The sequence below is a fragment of the Dipodomys spectabilis genome, unplaced genomic scaffold (genome assembly GCF_019054845.1).
Source record: "Dipodomys spectabilis isolate Male_0828 unplaced genomic scaffold, ASM1905484v1 ptg000001l, whole genome shotgun sequence".
Taxonomy (NCBI): Eukaryota; Metazoa; Chordata; class Mammalia; order Rodentia; family Heteromyidae; genus Dipodomys; species Dipodomys spectabilis.
In genome coordinates this window covers 12836392-12853988 of record NW_024870678.1, presented here as the reverse complement: position 1 = coordinate 12853988, position 17597 = coordinate 12836392, and the positions used below count along the sequence as shown (strand labels likewise).

Sequence of the window (17597 nt, the reverse complement as noted above, 5' to 3'; positions counted from 1 at the left end):
AAAAGAAAAAAACAAAAACAAACAAACAAAAGAACAGGTCCTGTAACAGACCTGGTAGTGCATGTCTATAATTTTAGCACTTAAGTTCAATCTGGGCAACATAACAAGACCCTGTTTCAAAACAATCATTCTACTGGAAATGAAATCCTGAATTCATCAGGATTAATAGATAATATCAGTTTTATGATAGTAAGTACAAAGAAAAGGTTTAAAATGCATATAAATTTATTAGCACTTTTCAAATACTTGAGAGAAAAAGTATTAAAGGAGGAAGGACTTCCTTTGACTCTCAAGCATAGAGAGAGGTGTCAGTTCATAGCTAAGTTGTTCTGTTTCTAGGCATGCTGAGGCCAAATATGGTGAAAGTGAGTAGTGAAAGTGCAGTGAGGCAGAGCTGCTTACCTCAAGGAGACGAGAAAGCAGAGAGCTGACAGAGTCAAGAACAAGACACTCTCCAAAGGCAAACTCCTTCAATTAGGGTTACCTCCTGAAGTTTCTACTAGCTCCTCAAATACCATCACCAACTATCTGCCACATGAACCTGTGAAGGATACTTCATACTCAAACCACAATACCAGCTGAAATTCCTCACAGATATTTTAACTCACTAAGATAGTTGCTTATTGTGAACTTTTAATGATTAGGTATTCATCTCTAAATATAAGCATATACATATATATCCATATATATATATATGCATACTAATACACAAAAATAGAGTAATTCAAGCAACACAGAAGCAAAGTAAAAGCTCCAATACATGTACTTTCTCTTTGGCAGAAAAATATTCTTCCAACTTTTCCTTATTCTTTCCCTCACCAGCTAACTCCTGACTTTATTACTCTTTTTCACAGTCGTTTCTCTAGATTGAATACATCCTGCCTTTATTAACACCTTAAAATTTCTTACAACATTGCACTTAGAACATGTTTCTTGTCTTTTTCATTTAGTTCAGATTTTAGCAGTAGTGGTAGAACACAGTAAAAATAGAGGCCCATCATGTCTGTTTCTTTTTACCTTGCTCAAAAAACACAACTAATGTCCAAATTCAGACACATGTAACACTAGGATTTCACAAGTCTGAAAACTTGAAAAATAATTAGAAAAAGATTAAGATTTACTATTACAGGGCTAGTGATATTGTTGAGGCTATTTATGGATAGTTAAATAATAATAAACAGTCATAATTTAAGAATTCATATACATTCATTCTAGAAAATGTATTTTTCTTGCCTTCATTTTAAGAAAATTATTATGGGATAGTAATAGTTTTTACTTTTGTGTTCTACTGCCAGTAATTACTCTAAATGATAAAGATAATATGTAATTATTACAATGTATTTAAAATACTTGCGGTTTTTTTTAAAAAGTTAAAACACAATTGTACTAGGTGCTGGCGGCTCACACTTTTAATCCTACTCAGGAGATTGAGATCTGAGGATCACAGTTGGAAGCCAGCCTGGGCAGCAAAGTCTGCAAGACTCTTATCTGCAATAAGCTACTTAGAAAAAGCCAAAAGGTGCTGTGCTAACCTTAAGCACAAAGAGGCTCAAGGAAAGAGCCCAGGCCCTCAGTTCAAGCCCCAGAAGTGGTTTGTAATAATTAGTACATGTCTAGGATAGTCCTAGTAGAGGATCACAATAGCTCCATAGCTATGTACATATGACCATATAAAATAATGTTTAGTAAAATGAACCCCAAGATATAGAAACAAGAGATTTTTATTTGTTGTTGTTTTTAATGAACTATGTGAAGTTCTTTCTTTCTCTCTTTCTTTCTTTCTTTTCTTTCTTTCTTTCTTTCTTTCTTTCTTTCTTTCTTTCTTTCTTTCTTTCTTTTCTTCCTTCCTTCCTTCCTTCCTTTCTTTCTTTCTTTCTTTCTTTCTTTCTTTCTTTCTTTCTTTCTTTTCACTTTATCCTCTGTTTTCACTGTATTTGATTTCGGTACCCTGTATATTACATATAGGTTATCTGATTTGGGGAAGGGAAGGAGAATAACAAAATGGTGAGACAAAGGACAAAAGGTGAACCAATGTAGTATCTATGTTCACAGACAATATGTTGGAAATGAACTATACAAATTGGGGGGAGGGTAGGAGAAAAACAAGGGAGGGGGTAACAATGTTAGACAAGAAATGTATTAATTACCTTATCTATGTAACTGTAATACCTCTGTACATCACCTTGACAATAAAATTAAATTTAAAAAAAGCAATTACAGAAGTTAAAATTATTTCCTGTTTTTCGAACATTATCTTTCTTGTAGTTATTCAGCATAATTATAATACAAACATAACTTAAAGTGAATGATTATTAAACACATTATATTTCACTTTTGAAATAATTCTTATATGGGTTGATGAAATTAAAAATGGTCACAATTCTCATGTTTAACTTTTGACTAGTCAAGTGTGCTATACAATTCATGTTACATCTAAAATATATTTCTTAACGCAATAAAATATTTGTGAATTACCTGTGCAACCCTTGTGAAGCTAGAATAAATTGTGAATAGTAAATTACAACATGGAAGGAAAATAGAATTAATATCCTTGGTATTTTAGGAAATGCTATTTTACATGCAAGAATCTACTGCCTTCTTATCTGTGTGAAAAATTTTGACAAGTTAATTTGCCATTTAGGTTAACTATATGATTCAATAACTCAAATCTTGGCCCTCAAAACAATATTTGTCTCTGACACTGGTAAAAAATTCCACAAATATTCACAGAATTTAAACAGAGCTTCCTTTCATTTCAAAGGTAGAAAAGAAGACCACATAGGGAAAAATGATTATTTTGCAACCTGTATGGTATCAGTCATAAGCATGAGTCTTTTTTCCCCTATTTCAGAGCACAGATCTTCTTTCCCTAAGTAGTAAGGTGGAAATTTTCACATAGAGCTGGAGAATATTAATAATTTCTTAGTTTAAATGGGAAGTCTCATAATATAATTTTAAAATCAAGACACTAAAGTGTTTACTACTTTTTATATTATTTTGTTGTTGCTTTCACAAGTGTAGATTTAAAATTTTTCTCCTTCAGTTGAATCTCCTATGTTTAGGTGAGGCCAATTCCCTGTTTCTCACCTCAATGGAGAGAATAACTCTTAGTCATAGACAATCCAAGTGTCTTCTTTATAAGGCGAAAAGGTTCATTTGCAGAAATGGTCTCCAGTCAAATGGACCACATCATCTCAGAAAGTATTTCGTGGGACTGTTGATGAAGGAGTGTCTGTATTTTTCTCATGTGGGATGTAACAAGTTGGAGGTTCCTGGAAGCCATCTTGCCTATCACATGTGTGTGAAAATTCAAGCCAGGCAAAGACCAACAGAGTGAGGGGAGGCCACCTAAGCCCTCTTAACATTATCCAAACTTGAGTTCCTGGACATCATCATGAGGGAGGTTGAATAGACACAGAAAGAAAATGTAGTTATGGCCTAAAAACATTATTAGATCCCCTTTTCAGATGTTGATTTCCCTCTAGGTGTACACAAATCAGTAATTCACTCTCCTTTTGCTTTAAACTCAGCTGGGCTTCTTTCTAAAGTCAAAAAGTACTACTAAATAAGTTAATCTATAATAGAATATGTTCATAGGACATGGCAGGAGGGGAGGGAGAAAAAGGAGCAGGAAATGTGCTCACTCATGTGCACATCTCCTGTGTACAACCTTACTATTAATATGAGTATTGGAAATGGGCCGTAACAAAAAGTGAGCATGCTCCTAGCTACTTTTCTAGAACTGAGAGGTTTATGAAACACAAGTTAGTTGACTTAAGAGTTCTTAAATAATAGATCCTTAAAATATGACTAGAGGGCTGAACAGCATGAAAGTACAGATAGTACGAACAGCATGGTTCAAATGTACAGATAATATGAAGAACATGGCTCAATATACAGATGGAAGACTCCATTGGTATTTTCTTGCCTTTGCTAGGTGATCTGAAGACATTCAGTTCTTTGTGGTTCCCAAAATAAAGTTGTTAGATCCACTTTTGACTTGAAAAAATTTAAAAACATAACAAAATTATTTAGTATTTCATCAGTTTGTTATTGAATTATTAATATAATTTGTGCATTTCACCTTTCCATCGACACGAGTGATGATAATTTATAATTAAGCCACATATTTGGTGGCAATTGTACTAAGAACATTGTAATATTTTAGGTAAATATTCATTAGTCACCCTTTAAAGCAGGAGCTACTGTGTTCCCAAATTGCAATGGGAAAATGGAGACTTGTCCAATGCCTACAATTGGTTGAAAAGCAACACCAGTCATTGTCTGCCTATAGAGTTCATGCACTGAATCACTGCCTCATATCAATTCATCTTGGCTAGTAGGAAAAAATAGTGGTGTTTGTTTTAATAAGAAATTCAGCTGCATATTCTAATCTGACTTGAACTTAGAACTCCTTTGTACAACTACTTAAAATTTAAAAACTGGAACTTTTGGATATTTTAACCATTACTCCTGGATTAGGTTTTCTTTCTCTTTTCTTTTTAAAATGCTCTCATAATTGAAGTATTCATCTATATTTCTTATTAAAACAAACATTTTAGAGAGAATACACACACACACACACACACACACACACACAGACTATGCTAAATGATACAACATATGTGAGATATGGTTGATGTATCAGATTGTCTTTCCAGTTTCACCTAGACACCTAAAGTACATAAACACAGCCAGAGAGAAAACTCTGATTTTATTGGCTTTCTTCCTGCTACTAATTTGAAAAATCTTGGCCTTAATCTAGACAGATGGCTTGTGGTTAAGTATCACATATTTTGCTACTGATTCTGTGTGGATTTCTAGGAATTTACTTATTTTTCTATGATAGTTGAAGGTAACAGGGAAATATCACTCTAAGGATAGGTAAATATTTACCAAGTTGAATTCAAAGAGGAAACTGAAATGTTTGCCAAAGGCTAAAATGGGCTTTTTTTTCTATGAATTTTCAATATCTGTAACCACAAACACAATATAGGATTTGCTCTATCTTGTAGAATAGGTTGTGATTTTACAAGTTTTCCTTACAGAAAACTCATGTTCACATGAAATAAAAATAGAATGGTATAACCAAAGTATGACTCTAACCAAGTCAAAATTCTTATATTAAATTCCATTTTTGTTTTGCAAAAAGAAATGTAGATAAAAAAATTACTGCTACTGCTACTACTACTACTACTGTGACCTCCTGCTTTCTTTCTCTCTTTTTTCTCTCTCCTCTTTATTCCTCTTAAACACACACCAGGAAAACAAGAAGGGCAACTTTGTGGCGTTTATAACATTCCTTTTGTAAAATACAGTGAAGAGTGAGAAAGAGAAATTCAAGTGAGAGTAATAAGCATTTTTAATGCTTTTCTTCTTTTGTAATCTTTCAGTTAATGGGAAAACTGATAATAGGACACGTAGGGGCTGCACTTATATGAAAGATAAGAACTAAGTGGCAATGTAAAACTTCCTCTCCACATTACATGAAGCTCCTTACATGGAAAACTGGGTTTTTACAGCATACTGGGCAAGCTACGATGATTATTCCATATGGCTAAACAGGCTTTGAGCTGCTTTTTTCCCACAGTCTGTGCTTGGTGTTACTCATATTAATGGGCTATTCAAGACTGATCTGATTATCTGTCTGCCCCTATCTGTGGTCCTAAGCTTCAGTTCATTCCTTGCTCATTACATTCAGAAGTTAGAATCCACCATTCCTGCAGTTGGTATAGAAAATACCTTGCTCCTACCATGCTGAAACAAATGTTTATGTTCTACTTTGATGCTGGGAGAGAAGAACCAAGAGACTAAACCCAGTGTTTCTCCATAATTATTCAGTAGAGACAGAACCATTCCCAGTTCAGTTCCCTAGGCAACCATTTAGGAAAATTTTTGCAACTTTACCCTATTCTATTTTTCTGTGATTTGCTAATTTCTCTACATTTTCGCTCTCTAGTCTTATACTTCTCATTTTTTTCATTAATCTTCCTTCTCTTCTTGCTGTTCTCTCCTCTTTTATTATCTGAGGAAAGTGATCAGGAGGAATACTTGTCCTTAAATTTGGCCATCAGCTACCATCTGGTTACTCTTTTGCTCCACTTTATAAAATTCACAGAAGACCTTCATGAAGTGCTGCTGATATACACCACTAGGGCATGATTGTGTCTCAGCTTATTGAAGTCTTCCTAGTGGACACAATGGTTCAGGATCTAATTTCCACAACTACCTGCTTTCTCTGAAGTCTTAGGGGATTTGAAATGTTATTTCTTAAACAATACCAAAAACAAACAGTGAAATAAACTCTGATCTGGGGATAGACTGCTTTTGTTAGCAGATAACTAGCCAGGAGAAGTTAGACATGGAAGAATACACAGCAAGTATTCTGGGAGAGGAATAGAATAGTGTTGAACAGAATCATTTGTTTGGAATGAAATGTTTTTGTTTTGCTCTTTCTTTGAATCGTTTCCTTATAGCTTCCAAATCTTATTCTCTAATGTAGAGATTTGGTGTTTTTAACCAAATTGGTTAGTTTTTGCTACTGGCTATTTCCCATTTAGTAAGTATGAAGTAGAAAATACGTTCAGTACCTGTTCCCTACACAATAAGATCTGTATGTCTTACTCTGCCTTTCCAAGGTCTTTAGACTGCAAAGACTGGATCTCATTTTCAACCAAAATGTTCACGTGTCTTACTACTTCTTCCTATGTGCTCCACTATAAAAATCATATTAGCTCACTTCTCGGCAAATACCCTTATGTATTTATTTTTCCTTTCAGCTTCTTCTCAAGTCCAGAACCCCTAGAAAATCCCTACCCCTAATTAGCTCACCTGGAAGTAACCACCACCTAGCATATCTCCCTTCTGTCATGTGACTCGCACATCACATTGCCCAACATAGATGGCTGGTCTTATACTCAAGAAGGCAGTAGGGGCTCAGACAAAGCACCCCAAAAGGCAGCCTCTAGTAGGTCCCATCCTCTATGTTCTATCTTTTGTTGCCAAAAGATTTCTAGGTAATTCCAAAGCCATCTCTGAGAAGGTATAGCTCAGGGTGAGAAGGAACAAGAAGACTATTTTAAGGGAGAGAGCATCTTATGGTCCACCGAAATGGGACATCCCTATCAAGTGTAATACTCACATAAGGTTAATTTAGAAATGCCTCAGTATGGAACTACCTTAGAAAATTGTCTTGAGGAAGCAGTAGAGTGCGGAGAGTGAGGACAGATGTAGGAAATGTTACTTGTTTCGACATTGCCTTTGGCTAAGGCTGAGAAATGATAGCACTCACTTGTTGAGTACACATTATGGCGAGGATACACATAACCATTCTAGCTCTTCTCAGTTAAAACCTAAAGTAGGTAGCATGGAAAAAGTACAACTGAACCCAAATATACATTGTTTGCAGGTTCACAGTGTATATATTGTTGTTGTGGATAGTACAGTCTCTCGAAGTATTTTTTAACAATCAACGACCATCATCCCTAGGATGGCTTTGGAGGCTTCTCAATAGCTTCAATCTATTTATAAGGAAAAAAAGCTCAAAAACTAAAAGAACACTTGTAATTTGAAGAACCCATGACTGGAAAAAGTCATGGGTTTTGCATTTTTGCATTTTCTGTCACTCTTGGAGATAGAAATACTGGACATCACTTTGTTGTAAGGTGGGAAATCAGACAAGCCACATTTGGAGAGGTGGAATCTTGGAGTCTTCAGTAAAAAGCTGGTGACTGCATGGTTGACTCCTGTCTCAAAGACCAGCAGCCAGCAAATACACTGACCGCTGTGGAAACTATGCCATGAAGGCCAGAGAGGAAAGAAAGAACAAAGCCATACCAACAAACCAATTCAGCTCCAATGGAGAACTCTCCACTAGAGAGTTCCAGTTCCAATGGAGAGCTCTCCACTGGAGAGTTCCAGTTCCAATGGAGAGCTCTCCACTGGAGAGTTCCAGTTCCAATGGAGAGCTCTCCATTGGAGCTGAATTAGTATGACATGTTGACTGGAGAAGAGCCAGAACTAGGAGACAGTTCAGGATCACAGACACATGTGGCATGGCGTAATGGCACCTGTGCTGGTCCAGGCTGAAATAGGGCCAGGGCAGGGGGCAGGGTCACAGGAAACTCCCAGTCCCAGGCACTGGGCTGACAAGTTTAGTAACCTATCAGCCAAGTGCTTGCCTCCAGGGATTCATGTGTGCCCATCACCTTCATCTACCTTGAAAATAAGATACCAGACCCTACCATTCACCATGTAGTCTATATGGCGCCAGCCAGACCTGCCTTCCCTACTTCAACTTCTGCTAATAGATAATAATAATGAGGTATCTCTTTAAGTCTATGCCATTCAACAGAGTGTTTCCTGGCCAATGACCTGACTTCCATAGTTGTGAGAAGCAGATGCTCTCACTAGAAGAGTAGGCATGTATATTAGTTGCCAGAGAGGAGACAATCAACTGAGGAAGAGAACTAAAAGGCCCTTTGGCTATGCTAAAAGGGGAAAACTGGTAAGAAGATGCCAACCGAGGAGAGAGGATGGTACTGGAGAGCAAGGAGGAACCTGCTCAGTAGCCTAGAGTCTGTAGTTAATGCAACACTGTGTAGCTCTCAGGGTAAAGGAAGTTAAACATGCTTTGTTCTCTCCATTCAGTATTATACTCTTGAAAAATCTCAGCATTTGAGCTGAGCAAATGAATTTACAAAAGGCACAAAAACCAAGCTCATTTTCATACATTGGCCAGGACCTTAAAAAAAAAAAAAAAGACAATGTAGCTTAGGAAAGCCTGGGCAGGGAGGCATCAGTGAAGCGGAAGGGGATAATTACAGGGCAGGGGAGAGTATCAGAGTCCAGTCCCGAACCTTCAAAGGCACAGTGGACTTTGTTTAGATAACAGCGTTCTTGTCTGTAAATCCACCCTCAGCTTCAATCATCATTTTAAACCTTTAGTTGATCTGTGCCTCAGTTTCCTTGGCTATAAATTGAGGACAATATTTTTTTCTTTCTTTCTTTTTTTTTTTTTTGTCCTGGAGCCTGAACTATGGGCCTGGGCGCTGTCCCTCAGCTCTTCAGCTCAATGCGAGTGTTCTACCACTTGAGCCACAGCACCACTTCTGGCTTTTTCTGCTTATGTGGTGCTGAGGAATCAAACCCAGGGCCTCATGCATGCAAGGCAAGCACTCTACACTGAGCCACCTTCCCAGCCCCATAGGACAATATATTTTTGTAAAATTTAATGGATATTCACACACAGTGAGACCAAAGAGGTTACCCTTAGGAGAGAAACAAAAAGGTTTTTATCTATCTATCTATCTATCTATCTATCTATCTATCTATCTATCTATCATCTATCTATCTATCTATGTCTATAGATGATATAGATGTCTATCTATCTATAGACTGATATAGATGAAGATATATAGATATCAAAGTGAACTACAAGAATTCTTGGAAACAAGATCTCTTAGAAACAAGAGATCTCTCTTTTTATTTTTTTAATGATTGTGTCTTCTTTAGGTATGGTGTTTTCAATTTTATACCTTTGGGAGGGTGAGGGAGGGCCCAGAACTCAAAGGAAAAGGGTGAAAAGTGCAGTAGTGAAGCTCACTGGACCCTGATGAAAGTGAACTATGCAACTCATAGGTGGAGATGGGAGGGAGGGACTGGAGAGAATGAGGGAACCGAAGACACTGTAGGAAAGAAAATGTACCCAATACCTGATTTATGTAATTGTAATCCCTCTGTGCATTTAAAATTCAAGGAGTTAGCATTGATAAAATGCTCCAAACAGAGTCTGGCATATAGCAATTGTCTTTAAAAGGTTTTTCTGTCACTTGGGGAGATGACAGAGCTCAGTGACTGAGCAGGGATTGTGAAAGCCAGCCTCACTGGCTTTGGAATGGCTTTGCCACTTACTACAGTGTCAGGTGCCTCTCTGAGCCTGCTTTGATGTATACACTCATTGTGAGAATTGGATACATGAACATATAGAAACACTGTGAATCACTTTCATGTGTAATGAGTGTCAGATGTTGTAATCTGTATCTTCCCCTTGCTACTCACTCACCTGCACATCACTGAATAAGGAAGCTTTCTGTCCATGAAAATGACTCTAAAGATAAAAGAAGCCATTCTCAGAGCCTCTAACCCTTCATAGTCCCTTTGCCAAGACGACTTGGCCAGTGTCCACTTCCTGCACTCAACTTTCCCACACAGCATACAGTGGGACTTGTGAGAAAAGATTTCCCTATTTTCACCCCTGACTTGGAGAGCAGAATGATCATTTAGTTAACTTTCATTTGTTCTTTTAGTTTTTGTCTTTTTGGTCAGTCCTGGGGCTTAAACTCAGGAGCTGGGCGCTGTCCCTAGCCCTAGTTGTGCTCAAGGCTAGTGCTCTAACACTTGCACTATACAGCACCACTTCTTATTGGAGATAAGAGTGTGCTTGGGCTTCAAACAGCAGTCCTCAGATTTCAGCCTTCTGAGTAGTTAGGATTACAGGTGTGAGCCACCAGTACCTAGCCTTTATTTGTTTTTACATGACCTATCTTTCTCCTCAATGAAAGGGGAAAGTGCAGAGTGAAAGATGAAATTCTGAATTAGATAAAGAATACAAGCTGTACATTCACATTATTATCTCCTGAAGGCTCCAGCTGCGAACAGCTTTGTAAAGTCTAAAAGTCACCACTGAAAATCATCCTTTCAACTCGAAAGACATCAAACATCTTGCAACTTCAGATGTAAGAGAATTCAGAATTATTTGTAATTTGATTTTAATGAATAAAGCATTTGTGCTTAGCTAATTCAAATGAAAAAAAAAAGAGAGATCCACTTGGCTTTGTTATACAGAAAAAGAAACTGTGGCATTGAAAGTACAGTTGCAGCGTTCACATAGTCAAATGAATTTTCAACATGTATTTACAGCACCCTCTTCTGGTTCTTAAACAACATGAGAACTCCTAAAAATATCAACAGCCCAGGGTTAGAACACTGTATTAGAATCTCCTTTTGAAAGTATATTTCAGAAAACGTGTGTTTTGGGGGTTTTCTTTTGCTTTTGCAATGATCTTGACCAATATGTGTGCCAGGACAGGTAAAACACACCAAGTAGAAGGAAACCTTAGGCAGTAGGGTTTCATGTGCAAGAGGTGTAGAGAGGGCTCCATCTAGTGTCCATTTTGGAATTTTCCATATAAAAACTATCAAAGAGCAAAATAATTTACACAAAAGTTTATTTTTGGTCAAATTGAAGTAAAATCTTGGAACCAAACTCATATTTACTGATTGATATCCAACTTTTTTCTATTGTTCTCCAGAGTTTTAGGATACTAAAGAAAGGAAAGACTTTTAGAAGTAAATTGTACCCATTGTTGGAAATCCAGTGCAGATGACCATTTCATTATAAAAGCCAACATCAAAATACTTCCCCTCAGAAAATGTATTTTGATGTCAGCAGTCATTTATCTACAAAATATACTGTAATATACTGTAGTATACTGTAAAACATTGCACATGAGTATTTAAGCAATTAGAATTTCCTCAGTTATAGGAAAGCATGATAAAGAATAAATTAAATAACACCAAGAAAAAAAATCATAAAGAGCCAGGATATGGGACCTTTTCTCCATACCTCAATAATTTCATAGCATCAGGGATAAAGAAAGAAAGAAGAGACCTGAGACAAAGGACAATACAATAACAATACAGTATGTTGGAAGTGAACTTTACAACTTGGTGGGGAACATCTGGAGGGAGGAAAAATGGGAGAAAAATGAGGGAGGGGGTGGCAATGTTTGACAAGAAGTACACTCACTACCTCACATATCTAACTGTAACCCTTTTGTACATCACCTTGACAATAACATTAAATTTTTAAAAATTATTATTCAACGTTAACTTTTATTTGTATTCTGATTGAAATAAATTTTAAAGTAAAAAGGTTCATTAAAAACATCAAGGTTAATTGTTGATTTTCATGTGGCAATATAATAAAACATGCTTATTCAAGAAAAACAATAAAACGGAAAGCCTAGAATGTTTAATCCACTGTGAGAATTTTCACTAGCGTTTTCCTGTCGATTCCGCAGCTTCTAAAGTGCAGCTGGACTTTTGTTTTGAGTTTCTTCCTCTCGGCATAGCTCCCAGGCCTCAGTTGCTACACACGGAGACAGGACATTAGGGACCTCTGCCATCATTTTTGCCATACAGCCCTCCGTGTGAAGTACACATGAAGCAGACGAGATGATCTCATTCTCCCAGAGTTTCCACTGTTAAAAGTTTATGGTAAGCTCATGCCAGATTACTTTTATATTACTTTCTACGACAGCTTGGATTTTGAATGTGCAGTAAGGGCCGGTGTGTTGAAGATTTGGTCTCTAGCCCAAACTGCTCCTGGGAATTGGTGCTTTAGGAACTGAGCTCTAGTGGCCTCGTGTCCAGTTCCCTGGGATCATGCTCTCAAAGAAACTACTGGAATCCAGCCCTTTTTAAATATGTTTTCCAGTCACTCTCAGGCCAACAGGCCTCCTCTACCACATAATCCTTCCACCATGTAGTGATGCCACAGGCCATGGGAACATGGTCCTGTAGACTTCCACAACTAAGAACCAACACAAGCATTCCTCTTTTTAAGCAAAATGATTGTCATAGTAATAAAAGCTATGATATACCTTCACAATCAGGGGACCCTTTTTTATGATTACTTACAGTCACAAGCATATGAAAGAACTCAACCCTGGGGGTAGCATGTCTTTCCATCAACACTTTCTCCCCTTACTTCGTGGAGACACTATCTTTCATGCAAGAGACAGAGGTTCTCATCCATTTTCCATTCCTTCACTGTCCTTAAAAGTCTAGCCAGGTACCAATGGTAATCCTAGTTCCTCAGGAAGCTGAGATCTGAGGTTCAAGGATTAAAGCCAGCCTAGACAGGAAAGTCTGTGCCTATGTCCACTAAACTACCAAAAAAGCCAAGGGGTAGAGTGCCAGCCTTGAGAAAAAATGTCAGGGACAGAGCCCGGGCCCTGAGTTCAAACCTCAGGACTGGTGTGTGCAGGTGCACACATGCATGTGTGTGTGTGTGTGTGTGTGTGTGTGTGTGTGTGTGTGTTGGCAAATGTAGTGACAGATTCTGCCATCTAAATTTTTACCATATAAAGTGACAAAACGTGTCATATAAAATCTGTTGAATAAATAGAAGGAATGTGTCGACCAAATAAAAATAAAGTCACATGTTTTTAGTCTCAATAATTCATATGCTATTCTCCACATATAAAGGTTTTCAATTTTTCCAAAGATTCATAAATTTAATGAGACTCATGGATGGAGCATCATGGAAAAGTGGCTTTTTGGTGCAAGAAAGGCAGGGAAACAAAGGAGGAGGCTACAATTCTTGATAAGAAATGTACTCATTATCTTGCCCATGTAATTGTAGCCCCTCTGTGCAGTATTTTCACAATTAAAAAAAAAAAAAAGAAAGGCAATGTGTATACTGGCTACCAGAGCCTTGTCCCAGACCACTGCTTGTGTAACTGCTCAAGAGCACCTTTTCAATCCATTTTCTTCATCTGTGAAATGAGAAGTTAAACAGCTTATTTGTAGGATTACTTTTATGAATCTTCAAAGGAATCTAGTATGTACTTTGTAATCTCCAATTACTCAGCATATAGCTATAATAGTTATTCCTATTGATGTCTGTTCAATAAGAAGTCCACTTGGGATTTTTAACAGGTAGTAGCAATATTTGCTTCAACCTTTTGTTTTGAGCCACTGTTTCTGTATTTATGAGCTGTAGACTTTTGATGTTCTGAAAGTTCTCATCAATAACAGAAGAAAGTAGAAATCACTGATTGAACAGCCCCAAGTTTAGCTAAAGAGTTATGGTAATGGGAAGGAAAGAGTAAAGGGAAAGGGACATCAGTGTGAGTAAATAATATGGAAAAAATAAATCTAAGAATTATATTAATTTTGGGGGCAGGTCTTAGGGCTTGAACTCAGAGTTTGGTGCTGTTTTTGAGCTTCCCTCATCCCACCCCAAGACCAGCTCTGCCATATCTCCACTCCTAGCTTCTTTATTTTTTCTTTTTTTATTGTCATCAATTGGAGAAAAGAATTTTGAGGACTTTCCTGCCTAGGATGGCTTTGAACTACAACTCTAAGATCTCAGCCTCTTGAGGAGCTAGGGTTACAGGCATGCCACCAGCACCTGCAATCTAAGATATTCTTATCCTCTGGCGAATAATAATGGTAATGATAATAATAATAAACAATGGTTTTGTTACATGTCAGGCAATTTATTGTATTCACTTATTTAATCCTCATGATAATTCACCATTTTACACACTGAAGGAATTGCAACACAGTAAGTAATTAGCCAGAATGATGGGAGCAAATGGAAGAGATGTCCTTTAAAGTCAAGTTCCACAGAGGACTAGAGTAGTGGCTTTGGTAATATCTTTCCTTATTCACTCTTCTCTTTTACTTTTCTTTTTTCTATCTCTCCTTTCTTCTCCCTTTCCCTCCCCCTCTGTCTATCCTTTTCTTCTATCACCCTTCCTCTTTCCAACAACCTACCCCCCAAATCACCAGCTCAATATGCCCAAGCTATAGGAGCTACAGAATTACATTTTTATTGTATTATTTCCTTTTCCAGGAAGGATTCCACCTCTTACCTACTCTCATTCTTATAGGACTCAAGCCTTTCCCATCCATATCTCAAAAGTATCTGTGGACAAACGACACAGAATGGACTAGTTTTGCTCTTTTTCTTCTTTTGCGTAGTTTTCAGATAGCTGCTTTAGAGCTTTATTGTCCCCCTTTAGCCTGGCTTTCTGGAAGTATTAAGACTTTCTAACTATCAGCTAAACCAAACATCTTATATAAAGACAATAGCAAAAAAAGTCAGGGAGCTTCCTTTCATGAGTCCCAACTAGATGGTTGTGTTTAACTAAGTACCCTAGATTCCACTAAAATAGCTTGATTTTCTAACAATAGTAGGTAACTCAATTTTGTCTTTAAACTATAGCAACCTCTATGTTTTTGTCTCTGCTTCTCATCAAAAATTAAAAATTAAAAATATAAAAATTGCTTTTTATTCTTTCACTGTTATATAACACAAGATGCATGTGCATATAATGGGACACATTTATGCATGCATTGTATTGCGTATGGGATAGAGAATATACACCATTCAGTATACACATAAATATATATATCATTAGAAGTAATAATGACATTGCTTTGTACAGTTTTCAAATATGGAAAAGTATCATGTGATACTATAACTCATGTTACTTTCTTTTAATGTCTATATTTTCATGGGAAATTTTATTCCTTTAAATGCTAACTTTAAATTGTTTTGTTGCAGTCATTGTCAAAAAGAAACCCCAGAGAAATGACTTGCTCATCACCTGTCAGTGCACATTATGATGATTGAGTTGGCATTAATGCAGTAATTACCATGAATTTTCAATTTCTAGCACAATGTCTTCTCCTATCCCCATCCGTCAGGCATATTTGTGAAGTCACAAATGGATACAGAAGACAGACAAGTTAAGAAACTGAGCTGCCCACCGCCTCTACTGCAGAGAATGAAAGCAATAAGATCGGAAGTGACGGTTCTGGTGATGGCTAATATTTATTGAATACTTTTTTGGTTAGGTATTCATCAAGCATTTAGCACATCTGAGCTCATTGCTTTTACTCATCTAATAACACAGATATGACTATTAATACCATCTGCCAGATTACAACAAATTTGGAAATATGCAAAGCACCATAGATCATACAAATAGCATTGTAGCAGAGCTGATGCACATGCAGGTGTGTCAGAAGCAAATCTCTGCATACTAAAAGGTTGATTCAGCTTCATGGTTTCTCAACGCAGTACCACAGATGCGGTGGGGGGAACAGCTAAGTAAGTCTTAGCTATGGGTGACTTGGCTAGCTTCTCTCCACTAGGTGCCAATAGCACCTCCTCTCCACTGCCTGCTTCCCTCCACCTGTGTGGTAGCCAGAACTATCTTCAGACATTGCCAAATGTCCTCCAGGAAGCAATACTCCCACCTCCCCAGTAGAAAACATATAAGATGTAAAGATAAGCTTTGTCAGTAAAATAATAATCAGGAGGTGTTTTACAAAGCCATGATGGTAGCTTTATCTTTTAAAATGTGTCACCATTTTTCTTCTGGAATATTTCAGATAGTAGAATGAAAAATACATATCAACAAATTTCCTTAGAGGGAAAGTTTATTTGGTTAATATATACAGATGTAGATTAAGTCAACAATCAAATAAAATATAGGTGCGTGTATATATAGCGGAACATTAAATTATTCAAAAATTTAACATACAGAATTCTATTATTTTCATAAAATATCTAGTAAATTAAAATTCACTAAAGCTTTGGTTTGTCTTTATTCCTTTTAAAATAGATACTTAAGTATGTATATTAAAAGTATACAGGATCCACTCCATACTTTAAGTGCTTACTGCTATGTTATCTATAGGAATGATATAAAAATTAAGGTTTGCATTCCTGAGGAAATTGCTTAGAAACAACTCATATACACAAAAGCCCAAAGAATAAGAAAAGGTAGCATGAGGCAAGTGGTATTTTGAATGATTCACATTAAAATAAAACACGCGGCACATACGTACCCAGGTTACGGTGTGTCATTTAATAGGCATATTTCATGTTAGCAATGTGTTACACATTTTACATTCTAAGGATCAACATGAAGAATCATAGTATGCACAGACCTAATGCAAAATACATCAGACAAAATCACCCTAGAGATATTTATGTTATTTTCGTCTAACGTTTTGGGAAAATCCAGTGCAATTTTGGTTAAAAATAAACACACTTTATTCATGTGAATTTTTTGGAGTATTATTCCTTCTCACCAAAAAATATAATCTCCTACAAAGTTTATAAAATTTTAAATTAGTAATGTTTAGCTTATATTATCAAGAAATATTTCCCCATCACCATAAAATGTAAATCCAGCCAAATTAATAACAAAGAGGACAGTGGATTTTGTTGTGTTTAAGACAATAATATGTACTTAAGTGGTTCTACATTCTTGGGTGCAATTTAGAACTAGCCTTCTTTTTAATAGCATACACTGGGTATCACAGTTACAATCCAAGTGAGTAGCATCACAACACAATTATCTAACACACATGTTACCACAGATGTCATAGATCAAACATCTCAGGAAACACTAAGTTGTTCAATGTGCATAAATTCAGCACGCTTGATAAATGATAAGCCTTCATTTTTCTTCATTTGGGGGGTTTTCTAGGTGGTCTTGTGTTGTTTCTTCACTTTTCTTTTTTACATCTGGTGGGGGAAAAAGAAATTTCCATTCATATATAGAATATATCAAAATGTATTTTGTTATATTTACATAAGCTATTTGGATTTTCCTTTCTCCACCTGACTCATTTTCATCTTGACTAAAGAAAAATGTGTCTTATCTCTAAATTCATATAGGAATATGAAAAGAAAGACGTGAGTGGGTTTGGCAACCTACTTTCTCTTCAATAAACTCTTACTTATTAAGAGCCAGGCAATGGCTCAAAAGGACAAAAGTCTTGTG

General features: G+C 36.6%; 1 protein-coding gene across 5 annotated transcripts in view; it reads right to left on the bottom strand.

Moving 5' to 3' along the window:
• Window positions 1-16224: 16224 nt before the first annotated feature.
• The window catches only part of Pkib (cAMP-dependent protein kinase inhibitor beta), a 96771-nt gene continuing 95398 nt past the window's right edge, over window positions 16225-17597 (bottom strand). For all 5 annotated transcript variants that reach the window (XM_042671157.1, XM_042671098.1, XM_042671235.1 and 2 more), the window contains one exon: window positions 16225-17338. In XM_042671157.1, the coding sequence (XP_042527091.1) occupies window positions 17271-17338 (68 nt within the window). In that variant the 3' untranslated portion in view covers window positions 16225-17270. The remainder of the gene's footprint in view (window positions 17339-17597) is intronic.